This window comes from Parasteatoda tepidariorum, chromosome 8 (assembly GCF_982258835.1).
Source record: "Parasteatoda tepidariorum strain Cologne lab strain chromosome 8, Ptep-v5.0, whole genome shotgun sequence".
Classification (NCBI taxonomy): Eukaryota; Metazoa; Arthropoda; class Arachnida; order Araneae; family Theridiidae; genus Parasteatoda; species Parasteatoda tepidariorum.
The window spans coordinates 86,775,600-86,797,104 of record NC_141762.1 but is presented as its reverse complement, the minus strand read 5'-3'; the positions used below and the strand labels follow the sequence as shown (position 1 = coordinate 86,797,104).

The 21,505-nt window shown below is 30.0% G+C and overlaps 1 protein-coding gene across 2 annotated transcripts in view; it reads left to right on the top strand.

The window, feature by feature from the left end:
• The first annotated feature begins 929 nt into the window (after nt 1-929).
• LOC107456948 (fibronectin type-III domain-containing protein 3A) overlaps nt 930-21,505 on the top strand; it is a 112,794-nt gene continuing 92,218 nt past the window's right edge. For both annotated transcript variants that reach the window (XM_043044811.3, XM_043044810.3), the window contains exon 1: nt 930-1,779. In XM_043044811.3, the coding sequence (XP_042900745.2) occupies nt 1,647-1,779 (133 nt within the window). In that variant the 5' untranslated portion in view covers nt 930-1,646. The remainder of the gene's footprint in view (nt 1,780-21,505) is intronic.

Here is a 21,505-nt window from a genome sequence, read left to right as displayed (position 1 = left end):
CATAGTTAACATATGTATAACTTTTTTTTTCATCGATGAGGACATTTTTTATAAATTTAACAAGTTAACAAGCATTTTGTGTTAAATATTCTACTAACCAAATATAGATAGTAATTATAATAAACAGTACCAGTCCTAAACGTTGCTAAGTCTTTTTAACCTTTTCTTTCCGAGGAAAGTTAGATTCACCGTTAGATTTTCGCTTAGATATTGAAATAAATTTCATGATTCATTAATTTAGGATTTTTTTAAAGATTTCATTCTTAAAAATGAGCAACTTAAAATTTTTAATTTCAAATTTATTATATTGATTAGTTTCATTGGTAACTTATCAAGTGCGGAACCCTTAAAGTAGAATTACATTTCCGTTCTTAAAACTCAACATTACCTGTTTTTTATGTATAATGTATTAGTCTGTACACATTTTTAATTAAATTTAATTAGTTTTTTTAATAACTTGCAACAACTTTACATTTCATGAAATTTTTTTGAAGCGTTGTATAATGTCAGAAATAAGCAATTAATTTTTAATAATATATATTTCAGTTGTTTAAATTTCTATTTTAATTTTTGTATTGGCAAATAAAGAAAAAAGTCTCAAGGTTAATCTGGATAATCACCACCCTCCGAATCCATGCTTGAATTTTTAAAATTTGAAACAAAGAAAAAGTCAAGAATCTTGGATCCTGACGCAGGACTCTATCAGCACCACGTCACATAGGGAGGGCTGCATAAACGTCTCATTCAAGCTTTTATAAATTTCATATAAGATCATTAAACTAAACCCTCGACTAAAATTGAATTTTTATAAATTTTTCCGAACTTGTTTGAATATTTTATTTTACGATTTAACAAAAGAGATCTAGAAATTTCTGGACGCTAGGTAGCGCTTCACTACTGAAAAGGAATTTTTGCGGAATCATTACGTCATTGTTTGTTTGGGTTCGAGGCTACACGAATTCTGTGTGAAATGATTGCCAATGAAATTCATTCGTGGAGGATCTTAAGTATGCGAATTACGGTAAAGCGATCGGTGTGTTACATATAAAGTGCTTTTTTAAATCACAAGTGGATTTGATATCTGAATAATCCGATTGCTTTATTAATGAGAAATATGTTTTAATTGTCCATCAAATGCTACCTAACTGGATATCGAAGAGTGTGTGAGTGATTTACGTAATTCATTGGCTATTTTTGTTAAGCACTTAGTTTCTGAAGACGTCAAATAATATGTAGCTCTCAACGTCATCATTCAAAAACTAATACATATGTGATTAATTCTTTTACAAAAATCGCCGGATTTTTTATCAATCGCTTGGATTTACTGTTGTGTGTGTCCTACGAGCTAGTTTTTGTGCTAGAAATATCATTTGATTGTACTATTTATTATTGTAAACATTCAACTCGTTTTCAACAAGCCGATAAATACCAATAGATCCGGTTATTTTTTTTTCTTACTGCCAGTGAATGATCAGTGTGTGAGATCATTTTTTTTTTATCATTAAGTGTAGCAAAAATTGATGTTCAGCGTCGGAGTTTGGATTCACTGCTTACGTTGATTGGCACTATTCACTGCTTATGGTGACAGGCTCTGTTTTTCTAATCTACGTGTTTGTGATTGTAGGAAAAGTACACTAGTTTCTCCAATGATAACTGCAATGGTAGCTGGATATTATGAGCCCAATGGAAACGAAGTATACCCACCAGGGTCAGATGCATATGGTGATTACTGTTATGGTATTCAAGATATGTGTAGCCATATGCCTTGCTCGTTCCATGGTAAGTTTATAAATATATTTGATGACATTATTGTACGTGTATTGATATATGGGAGGATCACAAGTATTGTAAACCAAATCAATTTATAAATTTTGCTGACTAAACCCATAGCCCAACCCAAACCATAGGTTATGTGTTCATTGTTGACAAAAATGGGATAAAGCAAAATTTCTATTATCTCTTTCTCATCATGACAGTTGCTGAATTAATGTCTGCTGCATGATTAGTAATGTTTATATTTAGATTTTGATTTAAATTCTATGGGATGTTTACAACAGTAGTAAGCCAAATCCATTTTATTGCTAATAATAACCTGTAGCCTCCTATAGTTTGATAGATGTTGACTAAAGTTAGATTCAGCAGAGTTTCATTTATCGCTCACTCATTGTGCCAGTAGATGAACCACAAGTGTCTGTTACATCTTCTAAAATCTATATGAATCATCACTATTCATATTAAAAACTTGTTATGGATTTTAATAAAGAATGTACATTGTGGAATACTCACTCTCTGTGTAAGCTCATAGCTCTGAATTTCCATTAACCAGGCTTATAGTTGAGGAAATGTAATTTTCACAACTATAGTAGGCCCAGTTCAATTTATCTTTATAAGTGTTATTGGAAATTAATCAGTTTCATCATATTAAGATCTGTTAATATTTAAATATATTGCCCAGAAAGTTATATAAATCCTCTGCTTAGTCAAATCCTTCTTAATGCAGATGAATCAGAGGGGTGTTAATCGGAGCAATACCAATATTTCTATACAAGACCGATATTGAGTTATTAGGATGAAGAGCATTATTACGGAGAATGTTCTTTTCCATAAACATATAAAATTGGCAGAAGGCTATAATTTCATAATGACAACAGAAATTTAACACCAGCCCTTCCTCAAGAATTAAATTTTTAACATAATTTAATTTTTGACATAAATTTAATTAAATTTTTGTTGCTAAAAATGATTTCACATTTGTTTGAAATAATGCTGAAATGAAGATAAACTGCTTTCGAAACTTGAAGAAAGAAAAACATAAACCATTGGTTGAGTCATTGTAAGATAAAATTTTCACTGTAAAGTTCTATTATGATTATTTAAATTTTTTTTTTTTGATTTTGTATCAAACACAAATCTATCCTGTCACCTTTAAAATAGATATTATGTAATATCATTGTCTCCTGCAGTGTTTTTAGAAGGGCGGCCTGCACTGCCTCATGCACCCTCTTCACCCTTTTCGTAAAAATAAGCTGCCATCCCTTTAAAACACTGTCTTTTATTTATTTATTCGGAAAAAGATTGTTTTCCGAAAAGATTCATTTGTGTTATTAAAAAGTTTATTTCTGATTTATTTTGTTTTTGATAATTATTTAACCTTAATTTTTATTTTCATTCCTTCATTTTAGTAAGATTTTTCTTACATCCTCTAGTCATATAGCTAAAATTTGCATGAGATTTGGCCTCAGAGATATTCACATCTTTTATTAGGGAGGGGTGTATATTAATGAATTTTTTTGTGATTTTAAGTTTTACCATTTAATTAATATTAATAAAGACCTTTTTATTCAAACATGTCCCTTTTAATATATATTTTTTCTTAATTTTCTGTTTTAAATGTAAAAAAAAAAAAGCTTTAAAGTTGTTCATCTATGAATCCCTTTTTTTAGTTAACTTTCTTTTTTTTTGAGAAAAATTTATACACAGATTGTGTTTTTGCTTGCCTTTTATTATTTTTCTTAAGCTTCAACTCTTTCTGTTATTTTGATAATGTGTGAGAATTACTTCGTGAAATATGCACATGAAATAAAATAAAAGGATAATTTTGAAATTGAGGATCAAATTCAGTAACACAATATTACATATTTTGATAAATTTTAATAGCTTTAAGTCAAAATTCAAAGTGGTCTTTCAAAATTCAAAGTGTAGTCTCCTGCGAGTAAGTGCCCTGCCCTCTTTTATTCCTAGAGAAAAAACTCTGGCAATATTAAATCTAATCGATAATTAGAACTTAATTCTAATATACAATCAGTTAAAACTTTTCCTACAAAGTAATAAAATTGATTTAATTAACTAAATTAATGTGATATAGTTTTTAGTGTTATGGGAATTAAATCGGTCCCATGTTATTAAGATTCATTTATATTTAAATATTTTGTCTAGAAAACTATAAAAACCCTTTGAAAGGTTTTTCTCAATCTAACAGCAATCATGTAGACACCTGATTGTTCTGGGTCTGGCTTGGCTCCCCTTTGCATTCAATAAAATAACTTTATTTCTTTGTTTTAGTATTTTTAAAGTGCCACTTCAGATCCACAACTATATTCTATACTGTGTTAAATGTTTAACATATATTTAGGAAATTTGATTTTAATGTACCACCAAAATAATAGATAAAATAGCTACTTATACACAAAAGCAGAATACTTTCTTTGAACACATCTCGTTTAAAAACATTTATGCCAGCAATTAATAGATTCTTGTAGTTTAGACCCTTTCATCACTACGAGAGAAATATTGAAATATGAAAAAAATTGAAAAAATATGACAACCGAAGCTGAGGTCTTCAGGGGGTACCAGCTCCGGAAGTCATAGAAGCAAAACCTTTTCTATCGAGAGAGCATGACAAAAAGTCTAAAAATTGCTCTCTCTGTACCCCAAAGGTTTTGCCAAAGTCCAGGAAAAGAATATATTACGTAATATAAAATACATAAAGCAAATACAGAATAATAATAAGGCAAATAGAGTGAAATTTTTAGACTTTTTGTAGTGCTCTCTCGATATAAAAGGTTTTGCTTTTATGACTTCTGGAGCTGGTACCCCCTGAAGACGTCAACTTCGGGTTGTCATATTTTTTCCTTATTTCAATGTTTCTCTTGTTTCAAATCCTTTCGGATTCACTGTTGCTTGCGCATTTTTCCATAGGACGTATTATTATTTTAATAGCTTTTCAATTGTGAATTCTTTTCTTTCATCACCACCTAATTTTGATGAAATTTGCTCGAAGGTCACTGATTTTTTTTAAAAAAAGTGTTTTAATTTTTCTATAACTCTTTAGCATTTATTAATATACATATCAGCACATATTTTTTTAAAATTAGCAGTTTTTTGAAGATATTAAACTAGCTATTGACTTACCTTGTTTTATCTTATACTTTGCTATATTTTTTATAATGAGTAACATCAAAAAAGTTTCCGTAAAGAGTGTAATATATATTAATTATATATACAGGTAATTTCGAATTTAGGGCCCACATGTATACAGTGCCTACTCATAATTTATGTCGAAATTATATGCGAACTTGTTTATTTTATTAGTATTAGTGTTCATCCTATGTAGTAACAGAATGTTCTGTGTTTCGTCATTTGCTGTAATCATAACACAAATTTTGTCCGAATCTCTTAAATATCAAACCAGACTAATTGTGTGAAGTCTTCTTAAATCTCTATCATTAACTGTAATAAAAAGTGTGCAGTTACAAATAATAGCTCTCAATTAGTAACTGCAAAGGGTTACATTTTGTTATTCAAATTGAATAAATTAAAAGAATCATGAAAAAAAGAAAATAAATTATAGAAGTTGGTGACAGTAATGACCTCTTATTCTTATTTTTATGCTGATTTGAAGGCAAAAATCAAAGAATCTAAAAGTTTCAGCTGTGTCCATTTTCTCAAACACTTTGAGCTATGTTATAAAATAGTTATAACTAAGTTAATGCCAATTAAATATTTCCTGTTATAGTCTTTTAAAGAGCTTATGTAACTTGGCATTTCTTAAAATAGAAATATGAGGTTATCGAATTAATTTGCTGCTCATAATAATAGCCTGCTGTTATGCTATGCTGCTATTACGGCTATATTAATTACAAATTTATTGTTAGTGAAATTTTCTATTGAGTTGTTTTATTTAGATATTACAGTTGAAGATTTTTATAATGTAAACCTTGAAATATGAGGTTTTGCATTTTGTAGAATTTTGAGCCTATTGTTTTATATATGTTGTTAAACTAATCCATTAAACATGGCAGCATTATTAGTGAGGAACAAGTCAATCATAAAATGATTTAAAATAATTTTTAAGCACAAAAAATTAAAAACACAGAAATATGTAATCGGCATGAGAGTAGAAAAAGGTCTGAAAATACCTTGTGTGCAAAAAGGAAACATAGATATTTAAATACTTTATTAAAGTTAGTTTTTTTACTATTTATTGGCAGTCCAACGAATAGTTAAGCTTTATATTTAGATCATGAAGATTAAAGAGAATAAAATAATGAAGTTTAGAAATCCAATTTCTTCAAAAGTTTTTAAAATTAGAAATTCCACCAAAAATTGAAAGAATTTCTCACCTGGAATAAATATGTATAATTTACTCTTAAAAAAAAATCATGACATTAGAAGTAATAACAAATTTATCAATTTTGGTTAGTTTAATTTTTAAAATTTTAATGTAATAAAAAAAATTAAACAAATAATGTAAAAAGTTCATTATTCTAGATAGCTTCCAGACCCGTAAAGTTAATGTGGTTTTTGGAAAATTACTGTTTATAGAATTGCATTATATGGATCTTTTACTGTGTTATATTTATCCAGATATTTGAAGTAATAAAGTAACATTTTTTGTAAAAAAAGTAATTTTAACAACTATTATTAATAAATTAAATTAATAATGAAATATAAAAAATTAAGATTAATTAAAGGCTCTACTTTTAATTTAGCAAAATTTCTTAGAAAAATTTGTTGTATTGCTATATTACTTGCATCATCTTTTATAGCTGAACTATTTACCCATTTGTCCTGATACAGTAGGGAACCGATTATCCGGAACGATCGGGACCATCGCTATTCCGGATAACTGATTTTTCCGGTTTTCTGAATCGCTACAAAAAGCCGCTTTTTTATTGTTAAACCTAACTAAAAAAAATTTTTTTTTTGGAAATAATCTTAAAAAGAAGAAAAAACGATGGAGTAATACACTAATGATTATTTCCAAAATGATGGTAAGGTAAACATCTTTCAAAAAAGAAAGAAAAATTCTAAAATCTTATGAGGAAAAAAAAATTTTTTTTTTAAATGGGGGGGAAAATTTATCGAATTTTGTTCCGGTTTTTTGGTTTTCCGGTTTTCTGATTTCCGGATAACGGGTTCTGTACTGTATTAGAATTAATGTAATGATGTTACAAGAATGCTACTATGAGGATGGAGTTCAACTGATTTCAAATTCTTAATCGGTTATCTGCCCAACCTTCTGCATACTATGTGCTCAATCATTTTAGCTCAATTGTGCTCATATGCTTACCATGTGCTCAATTGACTGATTTTTACAATAAACTTTAATTTTATCCACAGCCCTTGATTGGTATGCCCTAGATCTAGAACAGTGGTTTCCAAAAAATTATTTTGGCTATGGAACTCCGTAATGGAAACTCTTCTTCTAGGGAAACCTTAACTTGAGTTTAACAAGCATTGTCTAACTAAGCAGCCATATCTTCACCTTGTCTTGGCTGTAGTGGTCAAGACTTGACATAAATGACAATTTGTATTACCTTATTAAGAATTTTTTTTCCAATCAAAAAATGAGTTACAACAGATTCTTTCTATTTTAGAGAACGTTCATGATCATGTCTTTAATTCATAATTTTTGAACTAAAATTCCTAAAAAGACATGTTTTTTTTTATTTATTTTTTATTTTTTCTCCTCCCAAAAAGCAGGGCATTTATCCGACCACAACGCGTAGTCGATAATTAATATTAAACAATATTAAAATCTCTACGTTTGTGATGGTACAGAATTAGAATTTTTAATTGAAAATTGATGTGTCTTCGTACTATCCCGACAATTAAAAATCCACGCTTTCCACTTTATTGAAAATTTTTAAGACTAAATAAATTTTTTTATGATAAAGAGAAAGAAAAAATATCAGTTTGAAAGAGGTTTCTTTAAAACTATTTACAAGCACGGTGTGGACACTAACGATCGCCCAAGTATTTTTAAGTATAATTTTGCGACATCTGAGCGATAATATCAAAATGAATTGATATAATAAGATATGATATAATTAAAAATAATAAGATATGAATAAAGAAATATTCCTTGCATTCGTGCTAAATCTTGGAAGTTTTCGTGGTTTTTCTCTCTGTGCGACGTCAATGCCTGCTAGTTCCATACAAAAGTCCTACAATATCCCAATGCTTGATTCAGGAGTTTTCTTGTCTTCTGGGTTGGGTTTAAAATTAGAAGGTTGCGGAGTTTAACATTTGTAGTTGTTAACTTAGAATTGGATCTGCTGTTCAATGCCGATTATAAAATAACATTCTTTTCTGCACGATAGTCTAAAAATTGCTTCTTTGTTTTGAGTTAATGGCACTCAAATTGTTTTTATTTATTTATATTTTCCTTGGCAGAAAAGTTTAGAAAACTCTTAATTTATTATATCTCAGAAAAATATATTATTTTTAACAATTAGAGATTTAATTTAAGGCTACCTAATACTCCTAATTTTTCTAGGCGTTGTGTTTCTACTAGCTAAAAAATTAATTATAAAATTCATTTAGCTGAGTATTGTAACAACTATTTTCTTTCCGTTAAGGTTATTATTCTTTTATGTATATTTATATTATCTTCTAGAAGGAAATTCGCATGGAAATTCATCTGACTTTAGCCTGAGAAAATCTCGTAACGAGTAAAAAGAAGAAATTTTTTTTCTGCTTTTGAATCCAGCTTAATAACGGTGATTTCAGTTGAGTGCGCCTATTTGCATACATTTCCTTAATTATTGTTGGTTGAAATTATTCAGTTCGCATTTTCTTTTATTCTAGGTCTTTCTCTTTGGTTGGTCGTAAGGCTTCTTTAGGTGTTTGCTTTCTTTCTTTTCTTTTTTTTAATTCTCTTTATTCTTCTTTATGAAAAGAATCGTTAGCATTTGTGAGGTAATTTTTTTTTGAATTTTAATTTGTGAGAAAAATACTAAAAATAGTATTCATTGTTTTCGTCTGGTCTCCGTCTGTTCTATTTTTATGCTTTCAACCGTTGTTTTGTCTGACGAACGAACTTATTTTTTAATTTAGAACATGCATTTGTTCTACATCGAAGTCCCTCAGTCCATGCTCATAATACCTGTTTTTTTTTCCAGTTAATTCAAGCCGTTACCGTTTTTTTTCTTCATTTTAATTCATTTTTATTGTCTTAAATTGCCAAAGAAATCTTTAAAAAATTTCTTTTAGCCATAACTCAAGTTAATTTTTTGTGGAGACCAAGGTTGGAAATTCCAAATATCCTCTTAATCCTCTTTATTTATCTTTTATAACATGTAAAATACAAGATCAACACCCAAATCACAATGTGAGATATAAAGCGTGCTGCATATTAGATCCTCTCTTAATTTTTGTTTTGACAAAATTATACAAATACAATTCTGTAATCACCAGTTTTTGCGAGATAGTTTAATAGCGCATAGTTGTCTGTTTTTAGATTTTTGATAAATATCTTTGTTTTTGTGCAATTAACGTTAAAAGATTTTTTTTGCATCATCCTAATTGGTTTTCATTAGTTCAAACTGTAATAAAATTATATTTTAAAAAATCTAAGCACTGACAAATGTGTAGTTTTAAATAACTTAAAACCGCAAATTTCATATTTTTATTGTTTTAAAGTTGTCAAGAAAATTCCGTGAAGTTTTAAAAATTATCAAGCGCTATTTTTTCTTAACAACTGAAGCGACCCCTTTATTTTACACTTTTTTTTTTATTTTTTTTAAAGTATTGTGCTGTTAGATAATACTACATATATACCAAAAGGTTTTTTTAGACAGAAAAAAATATCAAAAACAATTAAAAATTTAACCTGAAATCCAAGATGGCGGAGGCCTTTTAATAAACCAGTTAATAGTATTAAAATTGGATCTTTCGCAAATTTTGTATTCAGGGGTCTGTCCAGACATTTTGTGAAAGGTCCGTTTTTCGTGAAATTGTGAAAAAATTACTCACATTCTTTCAACCAGGGTCCGCTTTTATAAATTTGTGCAAATAGGGTCTGTTATTGCAAAAAAAAACTTTTTCAAGGAGTTTTTTAATTGTAAAGACATACAAGATTATGCTCAACACTGTAAAATTTTAATTAAAAAAATTAAATTTTAAAAAATAAACAGCAATGGCAGCTACTAAATTAGCGATGCAACATACAAATATTTGGTATTTAGCCTATACTGCTGAACGCAGAATATTAATTTCGGACGAATAATGGTAGAATCGTCTGCCGAAGGCAAAACTTAATTCGTTTACATCCATTTTTCTTCTTTTCTGCCCTGGAAAGGGTTTATTCGATTAACAAAATAATAATGAAGGTAAACAAATTTGTGAATGGTGCGATAAAAAGAAAAAATCATTTTGTGAAGGGTCCGTTTTTAAGTTAAAATATTTTGTGAAGAGTCCGTTTTTATGAAAAGATATTTTGTGAAGGGTCCGTTAACGGACCCAAATTTCTTCTAAACAGACCCCTGGTATTTTATTACAATTTACAAAGTCTACCTTAACACTGAAACTGCTTGAAATTGATTTTGTACCCCCCTCCCCCGTTAACTAAATAAGAACCTTATTTCGACTTGCTCCTAAAATTATGAGTCGATTTTTTCTCTCTCACAGAAACGGACATAAACCAATTTATTTAACTCACTGATGGTTTAGTAAATGGGCAAAATTGGGAGAATGTTTCTCCTCAATACACTATTCCCCTATCTATTAACATTGAAAAACCGGTTTTGCCATGCGGAGAAGACTGCAGGTTAAAACGAAACTTTTTACGAGCAGAACCGTCAATGTAGATTTTTCCATTTTGTGATGAAACTGAATTAACTATAACCCACCCGCATTATAACCAAAACGTAAATTTTTTTTTCCCACTCTTGTTCAATATCACCTGTTGTCAGTGACTTCTTAAATAGATTTTCTTCTTCAGCAGGAGCGTACAAGACTCTTGGCTAACGCTAACAAGATTCGAGGCAAATGTTTACATTAGAAACGAAACAGTAGATTCCACCCTTAACGAGTTGATTATTTATCTAAATAGTACATAAAATCAGGAAATTTATAATATGTCAAGACATTTTAGTTCATATTTTTTTTGTATGCATCAAATTTAATTATTATTTTACCCTAAATTTGTAAGCCAATATTTGTCCAATAGTGAGATTTAAATTATTATTACCACTTGATTTGTAAAGAATGTCACGTGGTTGATAAAGTAGGAAAATCGTGTCAACGCATGCCACGTGACCGTATTTTTCACATCAATTGAATAAATAAAGAAAGATTACAAATTTCTGACACATATTTCTCAAATTTAGCAATCGATTAAAATGCGATTTTTCTTGAAAAAAATAATTAAAATAATAAATAAATTGATTTATGAAAAATTTAATTAAAAAATTGATTTGAGTTTATTATAGAACAGGAGATTTTCTAATGTTTAATTTTGAACTTTTATTTTTGAACGAGTTGTGATTTAAGATTTACCTAAGTCATTTCGATCTTTATATTAGTACCAGGGGTCTGTCCAGACATTTTGTGAAAGGTCCGGTTTTTGTGAAAAAATTACTCACATTCTTTCAACCAGGGTCCTGCTTTTAAGAACTTCTGCAAATAGGGTCCGGTTATTGCAAAAAACTTTTTCAAGGAGTTTTTAAATTGTAAATAGATACAAGGTTATGCTCAGTACTGTAAAATTATAATAAAAAAAACTAAATTTTCAAAAATAACCAGTAATTGCTGCTTCTAAATTAAAGATGCAACATACAAGTATTTGGTATTTAGCCTACACTGCTGAACACAGAATATTAATTTCGGACGAATAATGGAAGAAACGTCTGCCGAAGACAAAACTTATTCGTATACATCCGTCCATCTTTCTTGGTTTCTGCCCTGGGAAGGATTTATTCAAATAACAAAACAATCATGAAGATAAACAAATTTGTGAAGGGTCCGATTATAAAGAAAATCATTTTGTGAAGGGTCCGTTTTAATGAAAAGATATTTTGTGAAGGGTCCATTTACGGACCCAAATTTCTTCTAAACAGACCCCTGAGTACTTTTTAGGTTGATAATTGAACGAAATTGATTTTATTATATTTTTCTTTCTGAAAATACGGATTTTCAGTTATTTTAGCCAACGCTTCAATATTAAAGAAAACATACTGCAGAAATAAATAAAAAACTGGATTTCTGAGCTTTAATTTTGAATTAAAATTTTTTGATTTATTATTTGCTTTAAAATCTTTCACCGGCCGCTAAGTATGGAAGCTCCGTATCATGCGCATTTCTCCTTTTCCTTAGTTCACCTACCTGTTGTTGAATTTTACGGCGTCCGATCATCCAATTAATTTGACCGGAAAAAATTCTTCAGATTTTCTCATCTGGCAGGGTATACCTTTTAATCTAATCCGTAACTGGTTCACGGATTCATAATTGCATTTCATCATTTTGTTATTTTTTCTCGTCAAATATTTTGAGCGAATAGTGTTCGCGAATATTAATGAGCTTCTTTTATGTTCGAAGAAGCTGTTGACCTTGACAGTCTTGTCTGCATTCTTCAAGGTGTTTGCTTTGAACCAGGTTTAATTTTGGGCAAAAATGTTTTTTTTTTTTAATCGTGTCTGCTTTTAACTTGCTTTTCATTCTAGAATTTTATTTTTCTTGATTCCAAAATTTATTTTTTGCAAGGAATAACATGGTTGTTGAGGCTATGACACAGCAATATAACACAGTCGAAAGTGTTGAACAGCCCACCTTGTCGGATTTACTGCTACGTTACCTTGTAATTTTGAACCCGACTTAGAAGACGAGAACTCCTAGAACAAGCATTGGGGTTAACTCATGGGTGAAGAGTAAAACTTGTTGATTAAGAAACTACATTATTTTGTATTTTACTTCGATTACAACTACTTTGTTATAAATGTAGTTACTACAAACTACTTTGGAATTGTAGTAACTACTTCACTAATTTAAGGAGACGAACTTACATTAAATGTAAGGGAATAGTTTGCTGTTCCCAAAATTTTTTTTCTTCCGAATTCATTCATTTAATCTTCAATTTTTTGTACCATTCTCGACAGCAGATATTTAATTTAAGACATGCGAAATAATCAGATACTTGAATTTTTTTAAATTGTTTAATGCTCTTTTTTTCCTTTGTTATTATTGCAGACGATATTTTAGGTTACAAAATCAGACATGAAAACTTACTTTCTCTTAATGAAAAAACTTTTTTTTTTAATGACGGATTCGGATTTCTGATCCCAAAAATATGGTCCATATCGTTTGGTCAGGACGGCGGTCCAAAGTTTGAACCCCTTAAGGTTAGTTTTACCTTTTCGTATTTCGCCATATCTCGAAAATTTAAGCGAAATAAAAAATTTTTGCATACAATTATAAAATTTATTTAGCCAAAGATAACTCCATGCCAAAACAACTTTTAGGGAGTATTTACTTTTTTTATTAGTTTATTTCATAATAGTCGGAAAAATTTTGAATTGTCAGGTAAACAATTTTTTGCATTATTTTAAAGTAACGTTAAGACTAAATCACTAAATAACTAATCACTAGACTAAATTTTATAGTAGTTTCAAGGAATCACTACAAACTACAGTTTTTTTTTGTTTTTTTTGTTTTCTATATCGCACTACTCGCTACACTACTATTTTTAAAAGTAGCTTACTACACTACTAACTACGAAATAAAATACTACAGCAGTGTTACTACTTGTAATGCGCTGCTCCCGACTTCTGGATTGACTCAACAATAAGGAGACTTATACCCGAGATCCTTATACCATTGAGACCGTTTAAATATTACATGGCATGATTTTGGCCCAGACCCAACCGTTATCAGCAAAAATAAGTAAATCACAGACTCTTAGTATGCTTACGTAAGAAAGTCGCAACACCCCCTTTCTAAATGTAGTAATATAATTTTAGGATTAAATTTAAAAAAAAAAAATTAACTTTACATAAAATAAAACTAACGTTTTAATTCATTTTATTTAATTTTTGTGATTTCTTTTCCTCTCTCCTTCTGTGGTCTAACTCTTAATCTCTGAAATTATTTGAGTTTTTTTTTTTTTCTTTTAAAAACTTGTGAAGAACATAGCTAAACTTTTTTTATTTTTCATTCAAGATGTTGTTTTCGACCAGGCTCTTATTTAAGCTTGGGTTCGTTTCGGTTGGAATTTTCAGATCCGTATTTTTGTAAGCAAATAATACGTTGAGCAAAATATTAAATAAATATTATCTTTGACATAAAATAAAATAACTCAAGAAATGATGCCCGCATCGATAATGTTTTCATAGCAGAACTAAGTTAACAGTTACTTAAATATATCTCTTAAAATATGCATTTAATTATTTTCTTTCATCCTGTAGTTTTTGAAAAATTTTATGCAATAAACGGTATAAGTTTTCTGCAGTCTAGCGGCGAAGGCGTAACTTTTTTTTTAATGTAGAAAGACTATTCGTCAGTTTTGTGACTTAGATTTATTATTGTGTTTTATAAGCTAAAGAAAATTTTTTCTTTTCAAAAATTCCAATTAAAATCCTTAATTAACTTAAATTTAAATAAAGTTATAAATTTAATAGACAAGAAAAATTAAAAAAAAAATAAGTTCTTAAATTCCCAAAACTCTGGAATTAATCAATTTTTTAAATTCCCCTTATTATTTATTACCACATAGTTACAATTGAAGACTTTAGTGAAGAAATATGTAAAATGATATTTCGAAAAACAGAACTCAAATTACATGGTTTTCAGATAGCAAAAAATTTAGACATTTTGTTTAGATGGGAAGATTATGTTACAGGAAAGAACATCTTAAGTGATATTTTGGAAGGAAAAAAAATGTAAGTTACATTATTTTTAAATTGGAAAAAAAAATCGCATATTTTACTTATTAGTTACAATTGATGAATTTAATAAAGAAAGATGTTCTTAAATAATTTTGTTTAATAGGAGGTACAAATTAATGGATATAAAAGAGAACTTATATTATGCAATTTCCAAAAAGCAGAAAAATTGCATATTTTGTTCTAGTTGCTGCAATTAAGAAGTTCAATGAGACCATTTCAACGAAGTTCATTTAAAACCGTATAAAAAATTTCGATTACATTAACAGATTTTTAACAAATTTTTTTTGGATAATTTTTACCTATCTTATTTGTACTAATTCTTCTTTTTCCAAGTTAGATTAAGCCTATTTTTTACAATGATAATCTCTGACTGTATTAGGGCTGTAGACAAATTTGAATTTATGAAGATATTTCTATTGCTGATAAGACTCAGTAAATGATCATTTAAAAAAAGTTAATTTAAAATCGTTTAGAAATATCGATTACAATAAAAGATTGTTAATTTTTATTTTATTTTTATAGTTTTTACTTATCTTATTTGTACTAATTTAAAGTGACCACATTTTTATTGAGACAAAGCGGGACAAATGGGATGAAATGAGAATTACAATTTAGTCAAACTTTCAACACGCACAATATATATATAAAATACGAATAAATGTTTGCAAAAATATTTTCAAAATCAACTGGAAGTGTCAAATATGTTGTTCATTTACGTCGCACTAGAGCTGCACAATGGGCTATTGGCGACGGTCTGGGAAACATCCCTGAGGATGATCCGAAGACATGTCATCGCAATTTTGATCCTCTGCAGAGGGGATGGCACACCTGCTTCGGTAGCCCGACGACCTGCACGCGAAGTCGAGCACTTTACGGTAGAACAGTTTAACGAGGACCCATACCGCACACCCTCGGTCCCTACGCAGGCTGATCCAAGTGGTCACCCACCCGCACACTGACCGTAGCCAGTGATGCTTGACTTCGGTGATCTGCTTGGAACCGTGCCTTAACGATCAGTCCACTGCGGGACTCAACTGGAAGTAAGTCGGATGCTGTTTGAATAGTATAGGTATAGAATGTGCGTTGCACAATCTACTCCAATATTTTTTTGCTACAAATGTTCGTTAAGTTTCGTAAAAACGTTATTGATGCCTCTTCTAGCTTTTCCACCAAAATTTACGTTAGTGTTATCAGCACAATGGGCAATAATTTTATTGTTTAAATTATTCTTTTTTAAAATAGTACTTAATAAATCAAAAATTATTTGTGAAGTTTCATCAGGCAATGAAACGAAATCTAATATTCTAATTTTAATTCCTGTTTCTGGATCAAACACCTGTGGGAAATAATTTTAAATCTTTGTGGTTGGAAGCATCAGAATATATGGATGTAAATGCGCATTTTTCTAATTCTTTCTACGATTGTGAAAACGAATATGGTGAAAAAACATTACAAATAATTGCTTCGGTGTTTGTCCTTGCACATGCATATTTTTTGTCGTATAATGTTTTGATCACTTGCGACGTACAATCCATTGATCTGAAACTTTGATTGTGGTTTATGGTGCGGAAAGCAAGCCCTTCCTTTAATGCTAGCTGTTTTTCCGTGTTGCTAAAGCTAGCATTGCGAAAAAACTGTTCCATTTTATATGAGGAAGCGACATTATTAAAAAATCTTTTGTGCCTCTTTGTCGCTAGATGCTTAGTAATATCGTTTTTTCCACCATGTGAGACCGACAATTCAGCATTGCGTTTATCCAGGGGTCTGTTTAGAAGAAATTTGGGTCCGTTAACGGACCCTTCACAAAATATTTTAACTTAAAAACGGACCCTTCACAAAATGATTTTTCTTTTAATCGGACCCTTCACAAATTTGTTTATCTTCATTATTATTTTGTTAATCGAATAAACCTTTTCCTGGGCAGAAAACAAGAAAGATGGATGTAAGCGAATTAAGTTTTGTCTTCGGCAGACGATTCTTCCATTATTCGTCCGAAATTAATATTCTGCGTTCAGCAGTATATGCTAAATACCAAATATTTGTATGTTGCATCGCTAATTTAGTAGCTGCAATTGCTGTTTATTTTTTAAAATTTAATTTTTTTAATTATAATTTTACAGTGTTGTGCATAATCTTGTATATCTTTACAATTTAAAAACTCCTTGAAAAAGTTTTTTTTGCAATAACGGACCCTATTTGCACAAATTCATAAAAGCGGACCCTGTTTGAAAGAATGTGAGTAATTTTTTCACAATTTCACGAAAAACGGACCTTTCACAAAATGTCTGGACAGACCCCTGGTTTATCACACAGTCTATACCATATAGTCTATTTTGGTACTTTTAATAAATGGAAATTCTCTGCTTAGCTCTTCATTAAATTTGCATCCTCTTTTTTTACTCATCTTTTATTTTGTGGGTAAATACTAGAAATAAATAAAAAAAATTCTTACAAAGGCTAAAAAAGAGTATTAAATTTTACCTTATTGACCGTTACTTTGTGGCGACTATTGCTCAACCTTTGTCAATCAAATAATGAGTCAAACCGAACGTCAAATTGAGAACAACAAACCGCACTGTCTAACGGCAGTCCGCACTTATATGAATTAAGCCGAGACGTAAAGACAATGATAGCACACCACCGAGTAAATCTATCTTGGTACATTGCCTAATTTAGTTTACTCTGCACGCATTTTATGTGTTTTTTATGTATTTTTTATTTCTTTATATTCACCATAATACTTAATAAATAATAATTTTATAGTACATTTAAAATAAGAAATGCAGATATTTTCTAAAAAGCGGGACATTTTTAAAAATCGGCGGGACGCGGGACAGTCCACCAAAAAGCGGGACTGTCCCGCCAAAATCGGGACGTGTGGTCACTTTATACTAATTCTTCTATTTCAATGGTAGATTAAGCCTAATTTTTACAATGATAATCTCTGACTGTATTAGGGCTGTAGACAAATTTGAATTTATGAAGATATTTCTGTTACTGATAAGACTCGGTAAATTCTGCTGCAATCCGAGCATCTATACAGTGACATAAATGACAGTTTTAAAGAAAGTTGCATCTAGGATAATTCGAGCGGCCGTATTTTTTTCTGCAACAGTTCGCCATTTTTTTGGTGTCTTTTTAGAAGTTGCGGCGTAGCTATTTATTATTAAGTGAATGAACTCCGTGTGTTGTATGAAGTTCGACCTTGTTTATTCCCTCTATAAACTGATGATAAAATGCCTCGTTCAATGCTTTTAGCAAAACATGTGCCTTCCTCGATCTTTGCCCGAAGGTTCTATGTGTAGTAAATTACTTATGGATTCTTTTAAAAAGTTTTATTTGTGGTAGAAGTAATTTTATTTTTTTGTCGTGGATGATTTTTCTTTCTCCTTTTTGTTCTCTCCACTCTTTTGTAATTTGAAATGAAATAGAAATTTTATATATTATTCGCTGGGCTGGTAATTATATTGAACAGGGTTCGTAGTTTCCAATTTCAAGTTAAATGAGTTTTTAATGTATAAGTTGAACATTTTCTGTTTCCTTCTGCATCTAGTAATTTACATTGTGGAAGCTATTAGGAGTAGAATTTTAGAATTTTGATGCGGTGTGCTCTTACGTTTGACTGAAGATAAACACAGTACATCATACTCTTTTTTTTTTAAATTTCGAATTAGTTTTTAAGTAATTAAATTATGAAGTTGAACGAAAATCAATCCACTTCAGTTAATCTTTTGCCACTTTATTTTTAAGTCGTACCATAGCAGATTGGGCAGGTGAAAAGAGCGAGTTCGCAAAAAGTTTCAAGGAATTTCGAGCCGAGGCGCGTAACCTCTTATACAACTGTAATAAATTGCTAATTGATATTAAAATATAAAAACTTGGAAATTAAACAATATTAAGGGGAATTGATTGAGCGATGCGATCTGTTATGAACTGCGACAGCGAACAGTGACAGACACCCTATTTTTTAAGAAAAACATTGCTTAATGTTACATACATTTTATTTGTGCTTTTCTATTTTTTTCCAACAAAATTGGCGACTGCGTCCCATTTTTTATGTTTTTTAAGTCGTTGCTGTACTCTTTCTCTTTTAACTTTAAGCTAATACATTTTAACTAATGCTCCACGATTTTGCTCCATTTTCTGAAATTGCTAAACATTTCAAATGACAAATGAATTTATAGTGATTTATAGTTATTATATAATGTTATTAAATGGTTTATAGTTATTAAATGAATTTATAGTTGTTATAGTGAATTTATAGTTATATGAATAACTTGTAAAAAATGCTTATCTGTAACGAGGTAAGATAAATAATATAAACAGGGCTGATTGTGCTCCGGAAAAAATCCGGATTTCCGGATTTTTCACTAATCGTGATCCGGAAGTTTCCGGAGATCGAAGGTTCAGATGTTTCAAAAAATCATTGATCACGCAAGTTTTCAGAAATAAAATTTTCAAAGGTGGAACTTAAAAACACAGTTTATTTTATTTGTTTGTAAGGAGAGCTACTTTATTAGCTTATATTCAAAATTAATATTCATTTTTTATCAGTAAATAGTTATTATAATGATAAACTCAAGAAAAAAAGACATATTTGTAAATTTCAATTGCTTCTCCAGGTCATCATAGAAAATTTTAAATATATTTTAAGTAAACTAGGAAATATTGAGAAAAGGAAAAAAACCTTGTTTAAATTTTTTTTCTAATTTTTCGATTTAAACTTTTTTTTTAGTCAAGAAATTTTCCGGAATTTTGACTTGGGCTCACAATCACCCCTGTATAAATAACGAGGTAAGATTTCAGATAAAGCTTATGTGAGTATGAGTGCAGCGAGTAACGAAAGTGTCGTAGTTCGCGTTTTCACAGTTAAATATGGCTATTGTTTACCAACCGGAACAAATAGTTTACATCTTTTAACATATTAGGAGAGTTTATTCATCTAAAAATAACGTCCAAATTACTTAAGTACAAAAAAAGTCAATTATTAAAGAAATAAAAGCTACTTGAATGCTCAGCCGTATGACATGCAAATTAATAATTTTAATCGACAGTTAATTTCTTTATCCTCATTATTAACTTTTGTGCTCCGCTTTGAAATTCCAAAAATTTTCTACGATAGATAAATTTACAGTTATTGTGAGAGGAAGTATTGACTCGTAAGAATGTGCTTATGTGAAATGAGTCACCGTATGATAAGCTTACTCAGATAGAATGAGTAAACGACTTAACGACTTAAATTTCTAGTACAGTCGTAAGACATTACATAGTTTAACCTGAAAACTAAAAGCTTGAGAAAATACCTGTTTTGACTGAGCACCTTTCTCAAGTTGTTTAAAATATGTTCTTTAAGAATATTTTGCTTTACTATACGACTTATTTACTATTCAGAGTCTGTGCCGTTACAGAGGGTCGAGCCAGACTTTTTGGGAAATGGTCCAGGCTTTGTATCGATAAAATAAATAATAACACGGTTGTTCGTTCGTTTTTTTTTTTCGCGAAAGGTATTAATTTTGTGAATTTGTGAAAAATATTCACATTGATTTTCTGAATCTTAGAACAACGAAGAATGGGGTTCTTTCGACCATTTCTTTTTGTGAATATGTGAAAACAAGGTCCTGTTTAATGGGAAAAATGCTCTTTCAAAGAGTTATAGTTTTAAAATAATGAATCATTCATGCCATCGACGCCGTTTTCCAAAGGAAGAATTTAATTTTAATAGAAAAATATTGTTAAGGGTCAGTTTTATTGATAAAAGTAATTTGTAAGTGCGTCCAATCAATCTCTCATGTATTGGGAATCTTAGAATTGCTCCCAAATCTTGGGAAAAGATATTTTGCTAAAATTGCAGAAATGATGCTAAGATTGCAGCAAGCTTGCAATACGAACTGCCATTTTTTTTAGATCTTGAGAGGTATATAAGTTTTTGTTTTACGCCTCAACCAGGTAGTTGAGTTTTAGAATCATTGATATCTTTGAAAGTTCGTTTACCCGTTTTCCTGACCGCGTTCTTGCCACGAGTTGGTGTTACACTCTCGCCATTGTCAACGATTACGGTTAAAGGAGAACAACGTGCCATTTTTGTTCTTCGGGCAGTTATTGTTCCAAATGAAACGAAGCATTTTTTTCTTCCTTTTAACTTTCTTTTCATATGGAGTACGAGATGAAAGAAATATAAAAATAAAAATGAATAATGGTTATTCCAATCACTTTTCGAGGCTGAGCCTTGTTCTCAGGAGTTTGTGGAATTCGTTTCCTCGTTGGACAAACAATTATTAGTTCTATAGGCATTATTATTAGGAAAGAATGATTTGTTCCTCAATTGTTTCCCCCTCTTCCTAATGAAAGTTTTCCATCAATCGTGACATAACTTCATGTAATGGATTAAGTTAAATAGTGAATATGATTTTTTTTGTATTTAATAATTTTTGGATTTTGAAATAATCGGAGTTGCTGTGTGGCCAGTGGCGGATACCTCCTTGGGCAGCTACCTAGAGCCTCACAGTCACTGATACAAAGAAAGAAAAAAAGTTGTTGCAGTGCATTGATTTTTATTACTTGCTCACTACTTAAAATTTTTGCTAAATGGTAATCCTTAAAAATTTAACTGTTGATATTCTCTTATGTGACTGACCGTTTTTATAATATATCAAAAGTGGTCAATAATTTGAGTTATGGTTTGCGAAACTTGCTAAAAACTCTACTAAAGATGTACGAGTTTATTTTAGTCCAATTCGCCTGCTTCCGCGGCTAATTTCCTCTTTATTGATTAAAAATTTGCCAGCCTCCTTGATTGGAACGCAATGCTTTTTTTTATAGCTCACCAAAAAATATAATTTCTT